This window comes from Marmota monax, unplaced genomic scaffold, assembly GCF_021218885.2.
Source record: "Marmota monax isolate L192 unplaced genomic scaffold, Marmota_monax_Labrador192_F-V1.1 WCK01_AAM20220418_F8-fsc00091, whole genome shotgun sequence".
Taxonomy (NCBI): domain Eukaryota; kingdom Metazoa; phylum Chordata; class Mammalia; order Rodentia; family Sciuridae; genus Marmota; species Marmota monax.
Window position 1 is genome coordinate 3,384,600 of NW_026692434.1, and position 18,575 is coordinate 3,403,174.

General features: G+C 36.9%; 1 protein-coding gene across 7 annotated transcripts in view; it reads left to right on the plus strand.

Annotated features, from left to right (window-relative positions):
* Window positions 1–18,575, plus strand: part of Col19a1 (collagen type XIX alpha 1 chain) — a 327,672-nt gene that overhangs the window by 274,102 nt on the left and 34,995 nt on the right. For all 7 annotated transcript variants that reach the window (XM_058578798.1, XM_058578800.1, XM_058578801.1 and 4 more), the window contains 10 exons: window positions 57–101; window positions 2,009–2,059; window positions 2,135–2,179; window positions 2,586–2,612; window positions 6,156–6,209; window positions 10,836–10,880; window positions 13,775–13,819; window positions 13,919–13,981; window positions 18,064–18,099; window positions 18,235–18,279. In XM_058578798.1, coding sequence (XP_058434781.1) covers window positions 57–101; window positions 2,009–2,059; window positions 2,135–2,179; window positions 2,586–2,612; window positions 6,156–6,209; window positions 10,836–10,880; window positions 13,775–13,819; window positions 13,919–13,981; window positions 18,064–18,099; window positions 18,235–18,279 — 456 coding nt within the window. The remainder of the gene's footprint in view (window positions 1–56; window positions 102–2,008; window positions 2,060–2,134; window positions 2,180–2,585; window positions 2,613–6,155; window positions 6,210–10,835; window positions 10,881–13,774; window positions 13,820–13,918; window positions 13,982–18,063; window positions 18,100–18,234; window positions 18,280–18,575) is intronic.

Below are 18,575 nucleotides of genomic sequence, written 5' to 3' on the forward strand. Positions count from 1 at the left end.
ATAAACTGGGGTAAGAATGTCTAAGCTGTTGATTTTCATCTGTGTATCCCTTGCAGGGCAGTGAGGGACCCCCTGGGAAGCCTGGACCACCTGGACCACCTGTGAGTTGTTTCAGGTTTAAAACTTAACATCCATGTGTTTACTTGTGACTTATCATTCAGAGGTCAGACATATAGATGCTCTCAAAGATAAAGTCTTCTGTGTTTTATATATACATATAAATGATAGCCAGTGTAGCATTGGGAACCCAGTTTCTCCTGCCTTTGGCTCAGCCCTAATGTGCAGTACTCAGATTTGTGTATGATGAGAGGGAACCAGAGCATGTACCCTCCCTCTGCAGTTCCCTCCTGAGAAACCATGAGAGAGTCATTTTACCTCAGTGATCCTTGTTCACAGAAAATAAAGGGGATTTAAAAAAGAGATCCCTTCTGGCAACGCAAGTTGGTATACCAAAAAAGAAAAAAAAATTATGCTATATGTGTTCATCCCCATCCATGTTGTCTGAGATGCAGGGAATTTCTATTTCTATAGCTCCTGGTGAACATAATGTACAAGAACCATCCACGTTTTGATGCTGGTGATTGAGACAGATGTTAAGGCGTCAGGGTGCCTGTGGAGAGGAGAGGGGCCTCTCTCTCGCCATGGCAAGTCTGCCCCCGTGTGGGTCCATGCTCAAATCGCAGCAGAGCTGAGGTTCAGGCGAATGTTCTTTTCCACTCTTCCTCATAGGAATAATTTAAGCAGCAAACATCCAGAGAAAGCACAGAACCCGACTGTGACTTTCTGAAAACAACAAGGATATGTTATTTTTTGTGCAGTTTTTATGTTTTGCATAGATGAAATTGGCACTGCTTTTAAAAACCTGTTCATCTTTGTTATACTTTTCCTTGACAAAGAAGCAAGAATGTTTGGAGTTCAAATTCTAAAATATACTCCCTCAGTGGAAGAACAGGTCCTCTTCCCCATTCTAAATATGAGCTCATGAAAGGGACTCATAATTTTATAATGGGCTTAAGAAGTCTTACTCTTCACTCTGAATTCTCTTTCAAGACAGATTCAATTTATCTGGGAAACTTCCTTTGGAAATCTCAGTAGCCTCAATCTCTTCAGGACATGGCATTCTCAAGTACAGCATACATTCAACAGTTGTCAAATAAATAAGAAAACAAAAATAGATGTAGAATTTTCTTCTATCACTGTTGTTTAAGATGCATGCAAATTGTATTCACCAAGCATCCCTGCCCACCATTATTCAAAAACAATGAAATAAGAAAAATTGCAAAAATGTTGATTATTGATCCTATGAAAACTTTTTAGAAGGGTAAAAGATCCTGAAATTTTCAAATGCAAAATTTTTCTAAGTGCTAAATTGTGTGATTTTTCAAAACAGAATGAGTTCTCTAAGTGTTGATGACTTAGGGAATTTATAGTCTCGTCAATTTTTTTTTTTTTTTGGTAGTTCCTCTAACCCATGGTTCTAAAGAATACGTTTATAGAAACATCCACACAGGCTTGTGAATAACATCTTCCCATTTACCTTAATTTTCTATTTGGTATGAAGAGACTGGAAAAAAATTACTTTCCAGTAGCCAAATTGTTCCCTATCCACATCTTCATCAGTGCTACCGCATTATAGCCCGCAGGTCAACAGGCTGTAAACAGTTAGTGTAAATTGGCAATTCAGAAACTGAATTTTAATGAGCAAATAATATTTTCCTCTGAATGCATTAGTGTCTCATCTGTCAACCATGAACATTATTCAAACCCCAACTGAAAGCGTCTGTGCTCCAGGTGTAGTTCTCACTCCTTTTCATTGCTTTCCCTACATTTGCTTTGGGAAAGCCAAAAGTGGAAACATTGTATTTTACTTATAATACTAAACTTACTCACTAAAATAAGAAAAATTTTTAAACTAAAAAATATAGTAGGGATAGTACCATTTGGTAAAATGATAATATGTAGAAATGCTAAGTATTAAAGTAATCCTGTTTTCCATTTCTTTCCAAAGGGTGTACCATTCAATGAAGGAAATGGCATGAGCAGTTTATATAAAATCCAGGTATTTACCTATGGAATTATTTTTAAATCATTTTTTAGTTACAGGTTGCTATAATTTTTTTATTTTTTCCTAAAGGGTGGCATGAACGTTCCTAGTTATCCAGGGCCACCTGGTCCCCCTGTAAGTATAACCATTTATCATCTAGCACATTTTAGCTGAACTGCCATATTAGAGAGAAACAGACTAATATGCATGTTACAATATGACTTGTTTTTACACTGGGAAGAAATAAGTGAAGCCAATTACTATAAAATTGAAAAATGTACATGGCCAAAATAACAAAAACTATCATGTAGCATAATTGTATTGTTTTTCATTGTAAATCTAAAAACTAAATGTCTAAGCAATAATTTTCACAGGAGTCCCATCAAGTTGCTTAATCTTTCAAATCCAATCTGTAGCAAAAGTAAAAGCTTTTACAAATATCCTTACATGTATTAAAAACAAATTGAGCCAAAATGTTTAATGACTGAAACAAAATTACAGAATATTATTTAAAAAATGACTTTCTATGTTTTTCTTGAAGGGCCCAAAAGGCGATCCTGGCCCAGCGGTATGTATGTTTCCATGTTTTGTGTCACTTAGAAAAGAGGTTTTTGTTAACATTTGACAGAAGTGCATCAAACAAAGATGGCCTGTCTTCTAACGTATTCATCAATTAACATGTCAGAGGCAACAAGAAGAAACGCCAGCATGTGTCTTTTTTTTTTTTAAGATGCATTAGTCCAGATGTTGTCACTGCCCTTGAGGTTCATCTCTTTTCATCGGTGTGTTTTAAAAATCATCCGGTGATTTAGACACATATAAAGCTCTTGATAAATGGAACATTTTCTTCTAATAGCCCTCTTTTGATGATTGATTCAGTTTTAAGTAAGTTATAGAAATACTTACTGAAGAGAAATTCCTTAATACATCTGACATCTCCCCAACCCAAAAAAAAAAAAAATAGTGGGGGGGGCTGTTTGTTTTGACTGTCTTAGGCAATTATTCTGCTGAAAATGTATGCTGTCATAAACCCACTTATTAGGTGGAACAGATCAGGAGGTTAACACTCAGCAAGGAAGGAGATCCTGTCCTCCAGCCACCCAAAGGATGATAATTGTTCTCAGCATCTTTCTCAACCATGAAGTCTCACTGTAAAAGTCCTGCCAAATTCAATTAGATTCCCTTTAATCCTTGGCATTTTTTCTTTTCATGTCCTTTTCAAGCATATGTTTCGTCCTTCATGTTGCATTTGTATATCCTTTTAACCTTTGGGTATAAACTTGAAACTCTAATGTACCTAAACCTGAAATAAACTTCCAAGTCATTTTCATGTCAAAAAAATCTAAGGCCTTGTTATTAATAGCACAATGTGATAAAGCTGTGAATTTTAAACCAGCAAAGGACAAGCAATAAAATAATTTTTGTACATCTAAATATATTTTCAAAGGAGATGCATTAAAAAGCTTATATTTCATTATTAGGCAATATAAATTGAAAACCAATTTATTTCCTCTGAAAACATTATTTCAACTAATTAGTATATTCTGTACCCCAAATTTGTAATGTAGAAGTTTATTTTGTCTGGCTATTCATGCTTCCTTCATTTGTAACTTTGTTTTTTTACCAAATATTTCATTTATTCTTTTTTAAAATAATTTTTTTAGTTGTAGTTGGACACAATTTGTTTATTTTATTTATTTATTTTTATGTGGTGCTGAGGATTGAACCAAGCACCTCATGTATGCGAGGCAAGCCTTACACCACTGAGCCACAACCCCAGCCCCTCATTCATTCCCTTTTGAATTATCTTCCATCATATTGATGAAAGTTTCCTCCTAGTCTTTACCTTTCATACTCACACACAGAACAGTGCCTTTGAGAAAGATAGGTGTACTTAGACTTCTTGCCGATTTTTTTGGAGCGTACTTTCAAGTTTCTTGCAGAATAAGGTGAGAAAGTTTAGATGTTATAATAAAGGATAAGTTATAATTTGCTTGCATTACAATGTGGCTGGCACAGAAATGAAGATGTATTTGAGTAGAATTTGAAGAGACTAGTTTTTTAGTTTCTTAGCTGAAACAAAAGGTAATGAATAAAAACTAATTTCCTGCTTTTAGAGATGTGAATTGCATAAAGCACAAAAACAAATATAGAACCACAAACTTAAATAAATGCTGTGTAAATATTCAGGCTTATCCTGGGGGAGGGAGGGGACCAGATTCCCCTTTCAGGGCCTGTATCAGCCTCACTTTGTCGCTCTTGCAATCTCCTACCACTTGGCCTGGATGGAGAAATAATACCTCACATAAGCCAGTAGCAGGAAAATTATAGGTCAGAGATAGAAAATTGCCCTCTTGAGATGGGCAGGTGAAAATGTACTCTTTCAGGCTCCTGTAAGTCCCATGATGATATATCTGCACCACTATTTCTAATTGGCTCAGTAAGCCCTTACGAAGGAAAATTACCTTTAATTGAATTTGTCTTCTGAGGCAAACCATTTCATTCCTTCGGTGTTCAATTGATAAAAGAAAAAAAGTGATCAAAGGACTGTAGAGAATGTAAACAAAGAGAATCAAAGAGTATATTTCATTTGTCAATAACCCAAGGCTTTCTTTACAGAGGTTTATACAGAATAGAATCTGAGCATCTTCTTAATCTATTTTTCTGATTGACAGGTTACATATCAGTGAGCATTTAAAAGGATTTCTGAAGCATAAAAAGTACCAAGCTATGCTCACTTATTTAGTATTCTGGATTAAGTATAATATCATAATAATGGAAGTTAGAGCCTTGGTAATACTTTTGAAGATTAGAACTATGTGTAAAAAAAATACATTTACAGAGAATAAAATTTGGTAGCTTGCTTTTCCATGTGATTATATTTAAAGCATCCAGTGTCCTAAAATATAATTGCAGTTAACATTAATTTATTAACAAGAAGTCAAACAGCTCCCCCAAATTACCTCAATTAAAAAGCCCCAATATTTAGTCCCAATATTTCAAAATCAACCATAGTTGATAAATGGATGGAACCGGGAAACATTAGGCTAAGTGAAATAAGCCAGACTCAAAGTCAAGGGGGGGAGCAGTGGGAGGATCCCATGAAAATAGAAGGGAGATCAGAGAAGTAGAGGAAGAGTATTGAAGGGGAGGAAGAAGGGATGGAAAAAGGGAAGAATGGTGAAATGAATCTGACTAAATTATGCTCTGTACACATGAATATACTGTGAATTTCACCTTTATGTACATCTATTAAAGCACTAATTAAAAAAACTATAAATAAATAGAAGGAAAACCAGCAGAATAGAGGAAGTGGAAAGGGTGGGGGAGGAAGGGATCGAAAGTAGAAGCAATGAGGGCTGAAGTGGAGCAAATTATATCCCATGTATGTGCGATTATGTAAAAATGAACCCCAGGACTATGCATAATTATAACGCACTAACAGAAACATTTTAAAAATTAACCACAGCTTTCCCAAATGTTTCAAAGGCCTACAGGTTCCAGTTAACCTGGGTCAGTACACTAGAACAAGTAAAAAGGTTTTATATGTTTGTAGAAAATGCTTTCCCATCCCCTTTCAATGACACATTGATTTGAGCAGTGACTTTTAAAATCATTGGAGAGGCTGCTCCTGGGGCCATCGTCTTAAGCATTCACATGTCCAGCTTCAGAGAATACTAAGAATGACAAACTGCTTTGAGAGCTTCATCTTCATCCACTCTTAAAAAGTTTTATTCTCTGGCAATCCATCAGCCCCAGCACCTCAAATTGGCAAACATTATTGAAGTCCAACTTTTCATTCTAATTCTTATTGAAATTAGAGTTATTCTGACTAAGAATCTAATCAGAATAAATCCCTCTAGACAGAAAAATAATCAAAATAAACTCAAACCTCTCTGGAGAATAGCTTTTATTCTCAAACTATTTTTGGACACAAAATGCAACAATACATTGCTTTAGATAGAGCAAGCCATTTACTTGCTAAATTACACATCAGTGTTGAGGTGGTTAGGCAGCATTAGAGACGGTAAGCAAAAAAGATTTTTGTTTTTGAAACCAGTGCTTAAAAACCTGCTGATCATTGCTCCTGCATTATGTTTGTGTTTAACAGGGAGAGCCTGGTGCAATGGGGTTGCCAGGACTAGAAGGATTTCCAGGTGTAAAGGTAAGCACAGAAGTTAGAAATGTGTTCATTCAACATTCAAAAATGTTTACTGATGATAACCTACTTTTATACCAGAAACTCTTTTAGATTTGGGGAGATGTAAGAGAACAAAACAAAAACTCATGTTCTCATGGAATGTATGTTCTAGTAAAGTGTTGGATGCAGAAACTAAAGGATAAACACCATTGTCAAGTGCTATGGAAAAGGAAAAAGTGGACCAACCTAAGGAAGCTCTAGAATGCTTGAAAAGTGGGGTTGGAGTTTGTGATTGAATAGTGTGTCTCAGAGGCAAGATCTGAGCAAAGACTTGAGGAAGCAAAGGAGAGGTAGCCAAGTCCCTCAAGTATAAAGGAAGAATGTTCAAGGACTAAGAGTATGTAGCTCAGTGGTAGAGTACTTGCCTAGCATGTGAAAGGCCCTAGATTAGATCCTCAGCACCAAGCAAGAAAAGAAAGTTCCAGAAAGAGGAAACAGAAGGTCTAAAGGCTCTAAGACATGAAATTCCCTGCTACATTCAAAGAGATCAGGAGAGTGGTAGAAGATGAGGTCAGAGAGGTGGGGGCAGAAGTAAGGAGTGGATTGATTCATCATGTAGAGCAGTGATAAAGTGTGGCCACTAGAGGACCAGTGCTAGTCTGCAGACTCTTGGTTGTGGGTTTTTTGCCAATTAAGTACAGAAATTTAAAGTAAGCCTATAAAACGTGTCTAATAATGTCTAAAATTATCTAGCAAACATGTGATCGATGGATTTATCCTGGGAACTATGATGTATTAGAAAATAATAAACCACTCCTTCACCTAGGTAGTTTGAGAAGCATTAATAAAGACACTTCTATCAGGACTTTATCTTTCACCCTGAGTAAAATGTAGAGCTTTTGGTGGTTTCTGAGAATGACAGAACCTGCAGTTGAGGACTGTGGGGGAAACAGGGAAGCCAGGTAGGAATTGATGTCAGCTCAGGTGAGAGCAGAATCAGTGGAGGTGGTGAGAAATGTCTGGATTCCAGATGTATTTTGAAGTAAGAGCCAACAGGATTTTCTGATTGATTAGCTGTGAGTAGGAGCAAATAAAGAGGAATCAAGAAATAATCCATATGTCATAGCCTGAGTAAACTGGTATGATGGGAAGATTATCCACTGAAATGGGAAAGCTATAAGCAGAACCCACTTGAAGTGGTTGAGGACAACTGGGAGTTTAATTTTAGACATGAGGTCAAATGTGAAGATGCCTACTAGTCAGCAGAGGTAAAACAGAGAGCTCCTGGATGTCCTCATTCTAAAGTAGAACCTATCCCTGTCCAGCTCGATACCAAACAAGCTGACTTTTCTGACTAGCACAACATAGCTAAATCTACATATGTCTATCACATGGCTTTCGTTTCTATAAATTGTCAACCACCACTTCTGCTGATGGGCAGCCAAAACTGGCTAGCCAGTTAACAGAGTATTGAGTACACAATATGATACAGTATGGAGTGTGGAAAAGAAAGTTTAAGTGGAGATATAAAGCTGACTGTTCCAAAAATACTATCTTAATGCCAGGAGACTGAATAATATCACCAAGAGAATGACATATTTTTTGAAAAAGAGAAGAGATCAAGAACTAAACCCTGAAGTTCTCTAACATTAAAAGGTTCCAGAAAAATAGAAGAATGAGGAATGGAGACTAAGAGGTGATGGAGAGACAGGAGGAAAACTTGTTCTGGAAGTGAAAAGAAAATAGTCAAGGAGAAAGAGTCACCTGTCTCAAATACTGCAGATAGATCAAGTAGGAAGGTCAAGATTTGTCTTCTGGATCTAGCAATGTAGAGGTCACAGATGTCCTTGACCAGAGAAATCATGATAGAAGCAAATGCTGGATTTTAATGGATTTAAGAGAATGATTAAATAGAGAGACAGTTAGTACAATACAAACAATGCTCAAGGAGCTTTGCTGCAAAGGAAAGCAAATGGGCCAGAGGATTCCAGAGGAAGTAGGGTCAGGATTTATTATATGAATTTTAAAGACTACAAAAATACTAGAATACTTGTATGCTAAAGGAATGATCCAGTAGAAAGGTGGACAACAGGGCCAATGATATAGGACCAAGGGATGAGAATTGCTGGAATAACATCTTTAAATAGCTAAGAGGGAAGGGGACCTAGTACATAAATGGAGAGGTTAGTTAATATCTATGGTAACAGGTGGGAAAGCAGCATACAGGAAGGCAGGTGCTGATGTGTGGGAAGATATATTGGTTGGAGTCTATATATAAAAATATTTTTTTCCAATTGCTTAAATTTTCTCAGAGATGGAAGAAGCAAGATCAAATATGAGAGTAAAATAGGGAAAAGAGGTTGGAGATTTAAAGGGAAAACCCACTAGGGGGAAAGAAGGGGAGGGAGGAGAAAGTGATTCAGAGACCACAGAAGTGTGATGACTGGGCAACCCCAGGGGCCCTACTGAGGTTCCTGTTTATGAAGTGAAGTGAGGCCAGGTAATTGAGATTATGTGCTTCTTTAGCCATGGGGTAGAGAAGTTGGATTTAGATAGTGTTCTGGTTTTGAAAAATGAGTAGTAGCAACAAGAATAGAATAAGAAAGTTAATGGTATACAAGAGAGAGGTTATGCAAATGACCATGGAGTTTAAACTAGGCAAAGGCCATTCATGGAGTGAAGGACAATGAAAAATTTGTACCATTAATGGGTTATAGGTCTGGGGTTTAGGGTACTCAGGGCAGTGAGTTATGATAGAAAATGGTGGCCCAAAGTTGGAATGAATGAAATTAAGGATCTAGAGGGGTGCGGACATTTTTATTGGCAAGGTCTTCAAATGTATCTATGAGAATATGAAGCAAGATTACTAGAGAGTGATTCAAAGAAATGAGAAATTGGAACATTGGAAGAGGAGTCCTCTTAACATTAATCTTTATCACATGTACAATATTTCAACAAATGGAAGTTCTAGTGTATTCAAGGGTGAAAATTTCATATTTTAAAGGAAATAGACTGAAACTTACAATTTTGCCTATTAAAATTTTTAGCTACATAATAATTGTACATATTTAGGTGTACAATGTTTTCATATACATATACAGTATATAATGATCAAATTAGAGTTATTAGCAAATCCATCATCTCAAACACTTATTATTTCTCTGTGGTAAGAACATTCAAAATCTAGTCTTCTAGAGATTTTGAAATATATAAAACATTGTTAACCATAGCCATCCTGCATTTTACAATGGAACACCAGAACTTATTTGTATCTGATTATGTGTTTGTATTCATTACACAGCCTCTCCCCATTTCTCCACCACCCCTTCTATCCTTAGTCTCTGGAAATCACTGTTCTATTATCTACTTCTAGTAGATCCACTTTTTAAGATATGGGTGAGATTGTGATGCATTTATTTTTCTTTTAGTTTCTTCTTTTTGACTGTGGCTATGCTGTATATGTTAAAGACATTACTTCTATCTAAACATAGGTTAGAATTTTAATGTTAGTTCATCTTTTCCTTTCATTTAATAATATTATAAATATAATCAAATAACAATCACGTAACAAATGGTTGTGTTTTGCTTTTATACACAAAATGACATTTTCATTTCAACCAATTACTAATACATCTTTTAGCTCTTATAGTTCACATTGTTTTAGTTTTACATAGAGACAGGAATCAAACTTTTTAAAGGAAATCGCCCAATTATTAGCTTTATTTGTTGAATCATATATCCCTTTCTTAATTAACATCCTATTATAAATGCTGGTCTATTTCTGAGATTTATATTGTATTACATCAATGTACTGCTTAATTTTATGTCAGTATCTCACATTGCAATTATTATAGCTTTATGTTTAAATATTGGTATTGCTAGTATTTAAGGTTTTTATTTTATGTATTATTTCAAGTGAGCTCTAATATCTTTTGATCAAACTACAATGTTGTAAGAAATTGCATTCAGTTTATATGTTAGTTTGGATAGCAATGACACCTTTATAACATTGTCTTACCCTTCAGGAACAAAGCAAATTTCTTTATTTAATTGGGTCTTCTTTTATGTCCCTAAGTGAAGTTATAAAGTTTTAAAAATATAGGTTCGGCCCAGTGAAATTGCCATTTTATTATCCCATATATAACCATTAGTATTCTTAGCATTGTCAGCTATATCTGAAAGCCACATTGCCTTGAAAAAGAGTTGAGTCACTGTTTTTCAGACAATTAAAGGGATCTTTCGATCCATCAAATGAAACTACAAATCCTTACTTCTAGATCTTTTTATTCTAACCCTATATCCAATGAGACAAGTGTAGGAAAAGCTTTTAAGAAGGTACTTGATGGGCCTAATCTTTCAAGTAATAGTAATGGGTTTTTTTTTAATATATGCAATATACTGACAACTTTTAACTGTATATATGGAATCCTATTGAATCCTATTTTCTTTGGTTTTATGGGGGTGTGCTATAACATGTGACATTGGATCATCATTTTGTTGTTTTCCTGTTCACCCTCTAAATTCATGCCAGCTAATATTGATAGCATTTATGAGATCTAAAGAAAAGCCTTACCAAATCCAAATTATTTGAGCATTTGTATGATTTTATAGATATCATTTTAAATAGCATTTTTACTTTAATCCTTACAGGGAGATAGAGGCCCAGCAGGTCCTCCAGGAATAGCTGGAACATCGGTGAGTTATTATGATCTTACATTATTTTTGTAGGTTCATATTTTCTCCACAATAAATTTATAGCCAGGGATCAAGAAGGACTGGGGAAGCACACCATAACTATGGCATTAGGTTCCTGGAACCTCTGGTTTAAATAATAGAACCCTTTCCCAATCCAAGAACGCTCCATTCATTTTCTTCTTGTATTTTTCTTTCCTAAGTCACTTTTATTGGGGTGGTATAGGTGGGTGGAAGGGAAACCCAGTTAATTGACTACATTTGACATATGAGCACAGATAAAAATTGTATTTTGTTTCTCTATTCTTGTCATATTTCAAGGTTTCTCAATCTTCAAAAGGCAGAGTTCTCAGCCCAGGCCTGTGCTTCAAATTCTTTCTATTAAGCTGCAATCTGCCTGTATTATCCCTTAGCCCAGTGTTATTAGCAGAGCTTTATCGCTGCTAATGTTTCCTCATAAACTAGCCCTTCAGTCCTCTCAATCATTTTTGTTGCTCTCTAGTGTCAAATGTTTTAATCTCATCAAGGTCTTTTCAAATGAATAGGAAGTGCTCCAGGAAAGGTTGAAATCATTTCTGTGAGCCCTCGGGATCATTCTGATCTTCATTCATGATGCTCTAATTAAAATTTTGTGGTCATGCTTTATGAATAAGAGGCCATTTATCCTCTTGCTAGGTGCCCCTGCAGGGCAGGTCCGGTGTAGTGGTATAGAAAGTCAATGAAAACCATTTGAAAGAGGAACATGGGAAGAAAGAAAGAAAGTACTACTTTCACCACCTACCAAAGCACCAGTCACTGTGCTTCATCCATTTAACTGATAAAACACTAAGTAAAGCCCAATCTATAATCTATATCTTTATAGAAAAATTACATCCCCTATTTTACTTGTCTAGATCACATAAATATTTGTATAATTGTAAAAGTAACATTAAAGTATTTCCTTTAGCAAACACTTGATTTAAAAAAAAAAAAAAGGAAGATTCTTCTTGAAAGTCAACTTCACAGTACCATTCTCTCCTCACTCCCTTCCTTACCACCATTCCTAGATTGTTTCTGGAATTGCCTCTTATATTCACATTCTGTTTTTGCTTCCATGTAATATAATTAAGCTTAATTTTCTATTTTATTCATATGGGTATAACTACAAATTACTTTTTGCTATGGTCTTAAATTAAGTATATATTCAAAGAAAAATTACTGACCACCAGTGAAAGTCTTTACAATACCTGTGATCATTTCCAAAGCCAAGAAGAAAAAAAAAAGGAATTCCAAAGATATATAGCATGCTTTAAATGAGAGAAAAAAAAAGGAATTCCAAAGATATATAGCATGTTTTAAATGTTTTAAATGCCTGCCACATATTTGACTACCTAAGATCTGACACACTTAGTTTAAAATTAGCTTTCATATCTCAATCAAAATCATTAATGATTAGAAAAATATTAAGGTGTAAAAATTTTACACTGAAAATATGCAACTGTATAATTAAAGATGTGCTTTTGTTTTAATTGGAACTTGCTATGGCTCTGAAAAGTTAAAAGGCTCTAAACAGTGGTGACTATTAAATTATTAATGTACTCAGTGCCAGTGAATTGTATACTTAAAAATGATTAAAATGGTAAATTTTGTATTATCTATATTTGAATGCTATAAAAATTCAAAGATGATTATTATAGCTGAAACAGAGATGGGGTCTGCGCACTTGAACATATGGTTACTCAGCTGAGATGCAAACCACCCATACTGCTCTTTCTTGAACAGTCCAGTCTATGTCTGCCAATATTGTCAGGGTTGTCTAAGGGCTTCTCCACAGCTTCTCTCTTTACCTTCTCCCAAGATGGCACATGGGTAAACAGAAGGAGATGTCTGTGTGTTGGCCATGGGTAGGGCCATCTGATCAGCTGGGCCATGTTTTCCCAAGGTTCCCTGAGTTCTCTGCTGGTGACCTGTGGAACAGCTTCTGTCTTCCACCAATGTCCCCAATTCTTTTTTCTCATATCTTGAGGCATCAGCACCTTATAACCCCATGTCCTACACCAAGACATTTGTCTTCTCAGCTCTAACCTATCCCACTTGGGCCCACAGGAACTTTAGGAGTTCCTGTAGAAGCCAAAAATGTGCCCCCAGACATTGTGTCTTTCTAACTTTACCACTCTGCCATTTCTGTACTGTAAGGAGTCTCTCCCAGAATTCTAGACAAGAAGAAAAAGATTCTTCCTTTTCATATGCCCCAGAACTTACTGGGATTTCCCATCTCTCAGCTCCACACCTACATCCCATCTTGTCTGTTTTCCCAACCATGTTAGGTGCAAGGGGTAGAAAGTAGTTCCTTCAAGAGCAATACCATAGGCCTGGGATGGACACTTTGGCATTTCTCAGGAGAAGAGTGTCCTCCCCATGGTCTCCCTATCTTCATAGTGTCCATCCTCCATACCACAGTAGATTGAAGCAATCTTTCCCCGCCCCCATTTCAACAGAAACATGGATTTTCAAACCAAGCCAGTGCTTTTTTTTTTTAAAGCTGTCCTACTATGAACAGAAAAACTTTCTTGTGAAATTGAAAGCCTGGGAGACTTCTTTGACCTTCTTTGCTCTTCCTCTCTATAAAGATGAGCTGCTGGTGGGTGGGGGGAAGCATAAGGGGGATTTCCAATAATGAGGATACATTGGTTTAACATTTTCAAAAGCATTCTGTCCTTCCACCCCTCCACACAAATGTACGGAGAACAGCGCTCCAATCTGCAGTAGAGTCTGCAGAATGCCCTGGACTCTGTCCTTTTAGGAATGCCATTTTAACTTCAAGACCTACTGCCCTGGTAGCACTTGAAAGTCATGGTGAAGCACATGGCATCATTCAGTAGCTTGGCTCCTAACACATCTCTGACTTGTTTTATCAGGGGAAGCCAGGTACCCCAGGGCCTCCAGGAGTTCCAGGGGAGCCAGTGAGTTGCCACTTTTATCATATTTGTACTTTTTTGTATTTGCAAGCTGTTTTAAAGCATTTATTGGCAATTAATTTTTTTCTCTGGACACATTTATAGGGTGAGAGGGGACCTATTGGAGATATTGGTTTCCCTGGACCAGAAGGACCCTCTGGAAAGCCAGTAAGTGTTTTCTTTTACTATTTAAAATTTGCCATTTAGAGAAGTGTTCCAAGCATTACCTCTTTGCCCATCTCCTCCGAAATTGTGAGATTTGAATAAACAGTTTTAAAGAAGGTAGGTTCTACACATGGATCTGGAGGGGCCTAAGTGGGGATTCTCAATGAGTTTCCTAGCTCTCTATATGATATTTTTACATCTCAGTGATGAAAAAGGTCAGACGTTTGTTTTAAGTGCCTGGAAAGTTCTCATTATTTCTTTAGTCTAAAATCCACAGAGTGAAGAAATAAATAAAATGGCCTGTCATTTACTAAATTACAAAGAAACCAAAGACTCACAGATATAATATCTGTATGTGAAGACTAAAGTAGAAGCTATTTTCTCAAATTCCCTCCTTTAAAATATAAGCCTTGTTCTCACACTTTCATAAATCACTGCTGCTGAATATATCATTCCCTCATGTCCTACAAGAGCTCTTAACTACTGATATATAGTATTGATGCAACATTGCAAAAAAGCATTCCTATTCAACATATATTTGTCTAGTCCCTATTGTTTGCTAAGGATGCACAGGGTCATGAGAGAGAAGATAGAAGATGAACCAGATATGCCCACTCTCAGAGTTATTCTTCATGGAAGGTCATTGCCCCTTTTACTTATTTATTTGCTGTAGTCTGTGTGGGAAAGGGAACTCAGGAGAAGGGGAAGATTGAAGGTGAATTAGCAAGCATCACAAGGCTCACGAAGCTAGTTCAATACCTCTGTGAAACATCAGGATTGGTGTATTCCTTGACACCATATTCCCTAAGGCAATATGATAAATGGAAAGTATGCAATTTAGAGAGAAGATTTGAGTCTGAACTATGACCCATTTGAGTCTGAACTATGATTCATTATTGTGAATCAGTTAAGTGACATGACATATGGGAGGATTCCCAGTGCCTGGCTGTGGGAAGTGCTCAGTAAATATTGATTATATTCCCTGCTCTTCACCACCCCTTACCCAGTCCTCATTCCTAACCCCATCTTGTAAAATCTTGCTATTGGGTCCCCAGAGGATTATACAAAAAATAATTTTTCATTCAACAAATAATCCTTGAACACCTGCTACACCCTGAGCCCAGTTCTGGGTGCTGACAACCCATAGGGTTTGTTTTCTAGTGTAAGAACAAAGTCAACAAATATACACCCACGTTTGCAGGTAGAAGAATAGCTAGAGTGAAGCACTACAGTATGATTTAAATCAGGTGGTCAGAGATAGCTTGCATTTTGAGCATTAAAGAGATCAAGTCATGAAGAAGTTGGAGAAAACATCATTTCAGGCAAAAGAAATGGCTAGTATAGAAGTGAGTGGGGTGAGGTCAAGGAATAGCAAATGGCATGAAGTCAAGATGAACTGAGAGAGAAGAATGGGGGATACACTGAGGGAGAGGTAAGCAGTGGCCAGCCCACAAGGAATTCTAAGCATTGGAATGGAGTTTGACTTTCATCTGAGAAATGATGGAAACCTTTTGGAACTTTTGTAGCAGGGAACAAAATTCAGATTACACTTTAATACTCACTCTGTTTGTATGAAGATTAGACTGTAAGAAGCACATCCATGAGAAATAAGGGTGGTAGAAATCAGCTGGTCATGGTTAGGGCGAGTTAGGAGGTTCACTAAAGGGACAGCTGACAAGACTTGCTGTTAGGCTGAAAGTGAAATGTGAGGGACACACCAGTCAAAGCTGTGGTTTGGAATCTGAGCAACCATATGAAAGTAGTGTCATTTGGCAAAATGGGGAAGACTGGAGATAGTATAGGTTTGGAAATAGAACCAAGAGTTCTCCATTTTGGACACATTCATATTGAAGCACTAAAAGATAGTGGAAATGTCAAGTATGCTGGGGATATATGCATCCAGAATTGATGAAGAGATCAGGATTGGAAAGATTTGGCTATTTAAACCTGGGCCTGGATAAAATGGAGTCACTGTGGAAATGTAGGGAAGAAGGCACTTAGAATATTAAAAAGGTCCAGCAAAGAAGACCGGGAGGTACAGCCAATGAGATGTGAAGAAAACCAGACAAATGGAGTTTCATTGGTGTCAAGTTAACTAAGTATTTTAGTTAAGGAGTGATAACATACAAATAAGTAATACAATAGCTGAGAATTTTCCACTGGATTTAAAGATGTGGAGGTCACTGATGGGAGAGATTACAGCATGCTAGTATCTTGATAAGAAAGGCTCAGTTGAGAGGGCAAAATTTTCATGACACATTAAGTAAGTTGTCTGTCCTCTCCCACTGTTTAAAGGTGAAAATTCATTTTAACTAGGAAGACTGTCATTCATCCTTAGCTGTGAAGGGTGGAGGTAGCACTACAGAAGTTGGGGTACAAGGTTGATGGAACAAGCTGGTAAAGAGAAGGTGAAGGAGTTCTCTCATGTGTATTGTCCCAGTGAAAGAATTGAGGTCATCTGATAGGTATGAGGAGTAGAGCAGTAATGCTAGAGGTTTGAAGAAACAGGAAAATACATGAAAGAGTACTTTTGGAGAGAAGGAAAAGGAATCATATTGGGAAATAGAAGAATAACATGGCAACAGAGTGACTGCTTGCAATCTGCCATCACATACTTAGGACATGTGAGCTAAGAGACACAGTTTTCTTCAGCCAGTCACTGCTCAGAGGCAGGTGTGGGGCCAGCACAAAATTGGTCATACCCAGGTATAGGGTTCTGGCAGACCAGTGAGGCAAGGAGAGAGGAAAATACCCAGAAGTTTTAAAAAAACAAAAAATATTAATTTCCAAAGCAGGACTCTTGTACTCTTTATATACAAAGGGGTATACCCATGATAGTCTTGGATAAATTACTTGAGGGGAAAAAAAGGACAGACTTATTTCTTTCCCTATATTATTACCAAAAGCATGAGTTACATTTTTACAGTAGATCTATCTTCTTTTATTCAAGTGACAATTGTTTCTTTTGCTTCCTCTCCTTAATGAGCTTTATCTTTGTTGCTTGTGTACCTGAATGTAATAAATTATTTGAACCATGCTCTTCAGGTAATCTGTTCTTAGTTAAAGCACTGTAGATAATTCCCAAGATATTTCAGAGAGGTTGAGAGGCTGCAGTTGGGTTATCAACTGTGACAGATATCAGCGTAATTTACAGCAGGGAAGACCTGCAGCTGTCTGCAGTTCCATCCTCACAGAATCCATCCCAGCACAATAAAAGTCTCTCAGGCTTTTCAGAGGAGCATTCCCGTGCAGTCGCCAGCTGGCCAAGAAATCATGTTCCTCACCTTGATCGCTCTCTCTTCAAATCAAATCTCCAAAACACATCTGCTGTTGGGCCCTGGGTATTTGATTTGACCCCGAGTACTTTTCCTCCTCATATCTACCTCCTGGCCAATAGTTCTCCCAGTCCTATAAATCTCCGAGCAGGCCTAGGCTTTATTACCACTTCCCAAACTGCCTTTTAAAGTTTAGCAAACTTCCAGTTTTCTAATAAAAAGTCACTACTTAATAGTCTCAAAAACCATGGTTACAGATTTCTAGCTTTCCTTTCATATTTTCTAGCTGAAAAATAACAATGTTCTGTGGCTGACAACTTATTTCATAGTAGGATCAGACTCTGGCCATGTTGTAAAATTCCCTCATTAGTAACTGAGATGGTTACTAAGAGACTCTCTCTGCTGGAAATTTTGTTAGAAGGTAACAAAAATTCTGTGCCCCAGCCACCTAGTGTCGTGGGGCACCTTCTTATCTCCCAGAATGCACCTAAACAGGAAAATAAGTGTGGAAAGAACCTTTGGCTACTACTATGGGGAGCTGTGTTTTATCTTGCTGAATCCTTAGTTCTAAGTCCATTCCTCACTTTACAAGTGAAGCATCTGATGCTACTGAGGTTGATGGAACTAGTAAATGACAGGGTCAGAATTTGAACTCAGAGCTGTCTGTTGATTTGTTTTTCTATTTTACCACATTGACTCAGCAAGCTCTAACAAGTATAATTAAGAAACTGTCCTTGAATCTTTACCCTTTTGTTGTGTTTATGTCTGTTATTGAAAGATTAGAAGTATTGATCATTTTTGTCTTGATAGGGAATAAATGGAAAAGATGGATTACCAGGTGCTCAGGTATGTGAAATGCCAGGTAAAATTAAAATTCTCTAATATGTAAGTGCATCCAGAATATCTACCAACATTTTAGTCAATCAGATTGATTAAGAATCTCGGCAAATAGTGACTTTAATGTTGACATCTGTTTTTCAGGGCATTATGGGTAAACCTGGAGACCGAGGCCCCAAAGGAGAACGGGTATGTATATTACTATTGTGATTGCTGTTCAAACTAATTATAACTGTACCATCATGTTAATTACACAATTATGCACGTAGATACCTCCAAATCTCCCAATATGAAAAAGTCTAGGTGTATATGACCCAAGATCTCTATTAGGTATAAAACATGATAAAAAAACCAGAAACAGGTCACATGGAAGGTACACCTGCCACTTTGGCCTTTATACATACCTAATTCTACTTTGCTATTCTGTTTGGAAAGCTTTGCCCACCTATTGTCCTACACACATATGCCTACTCTAACCATTGCCC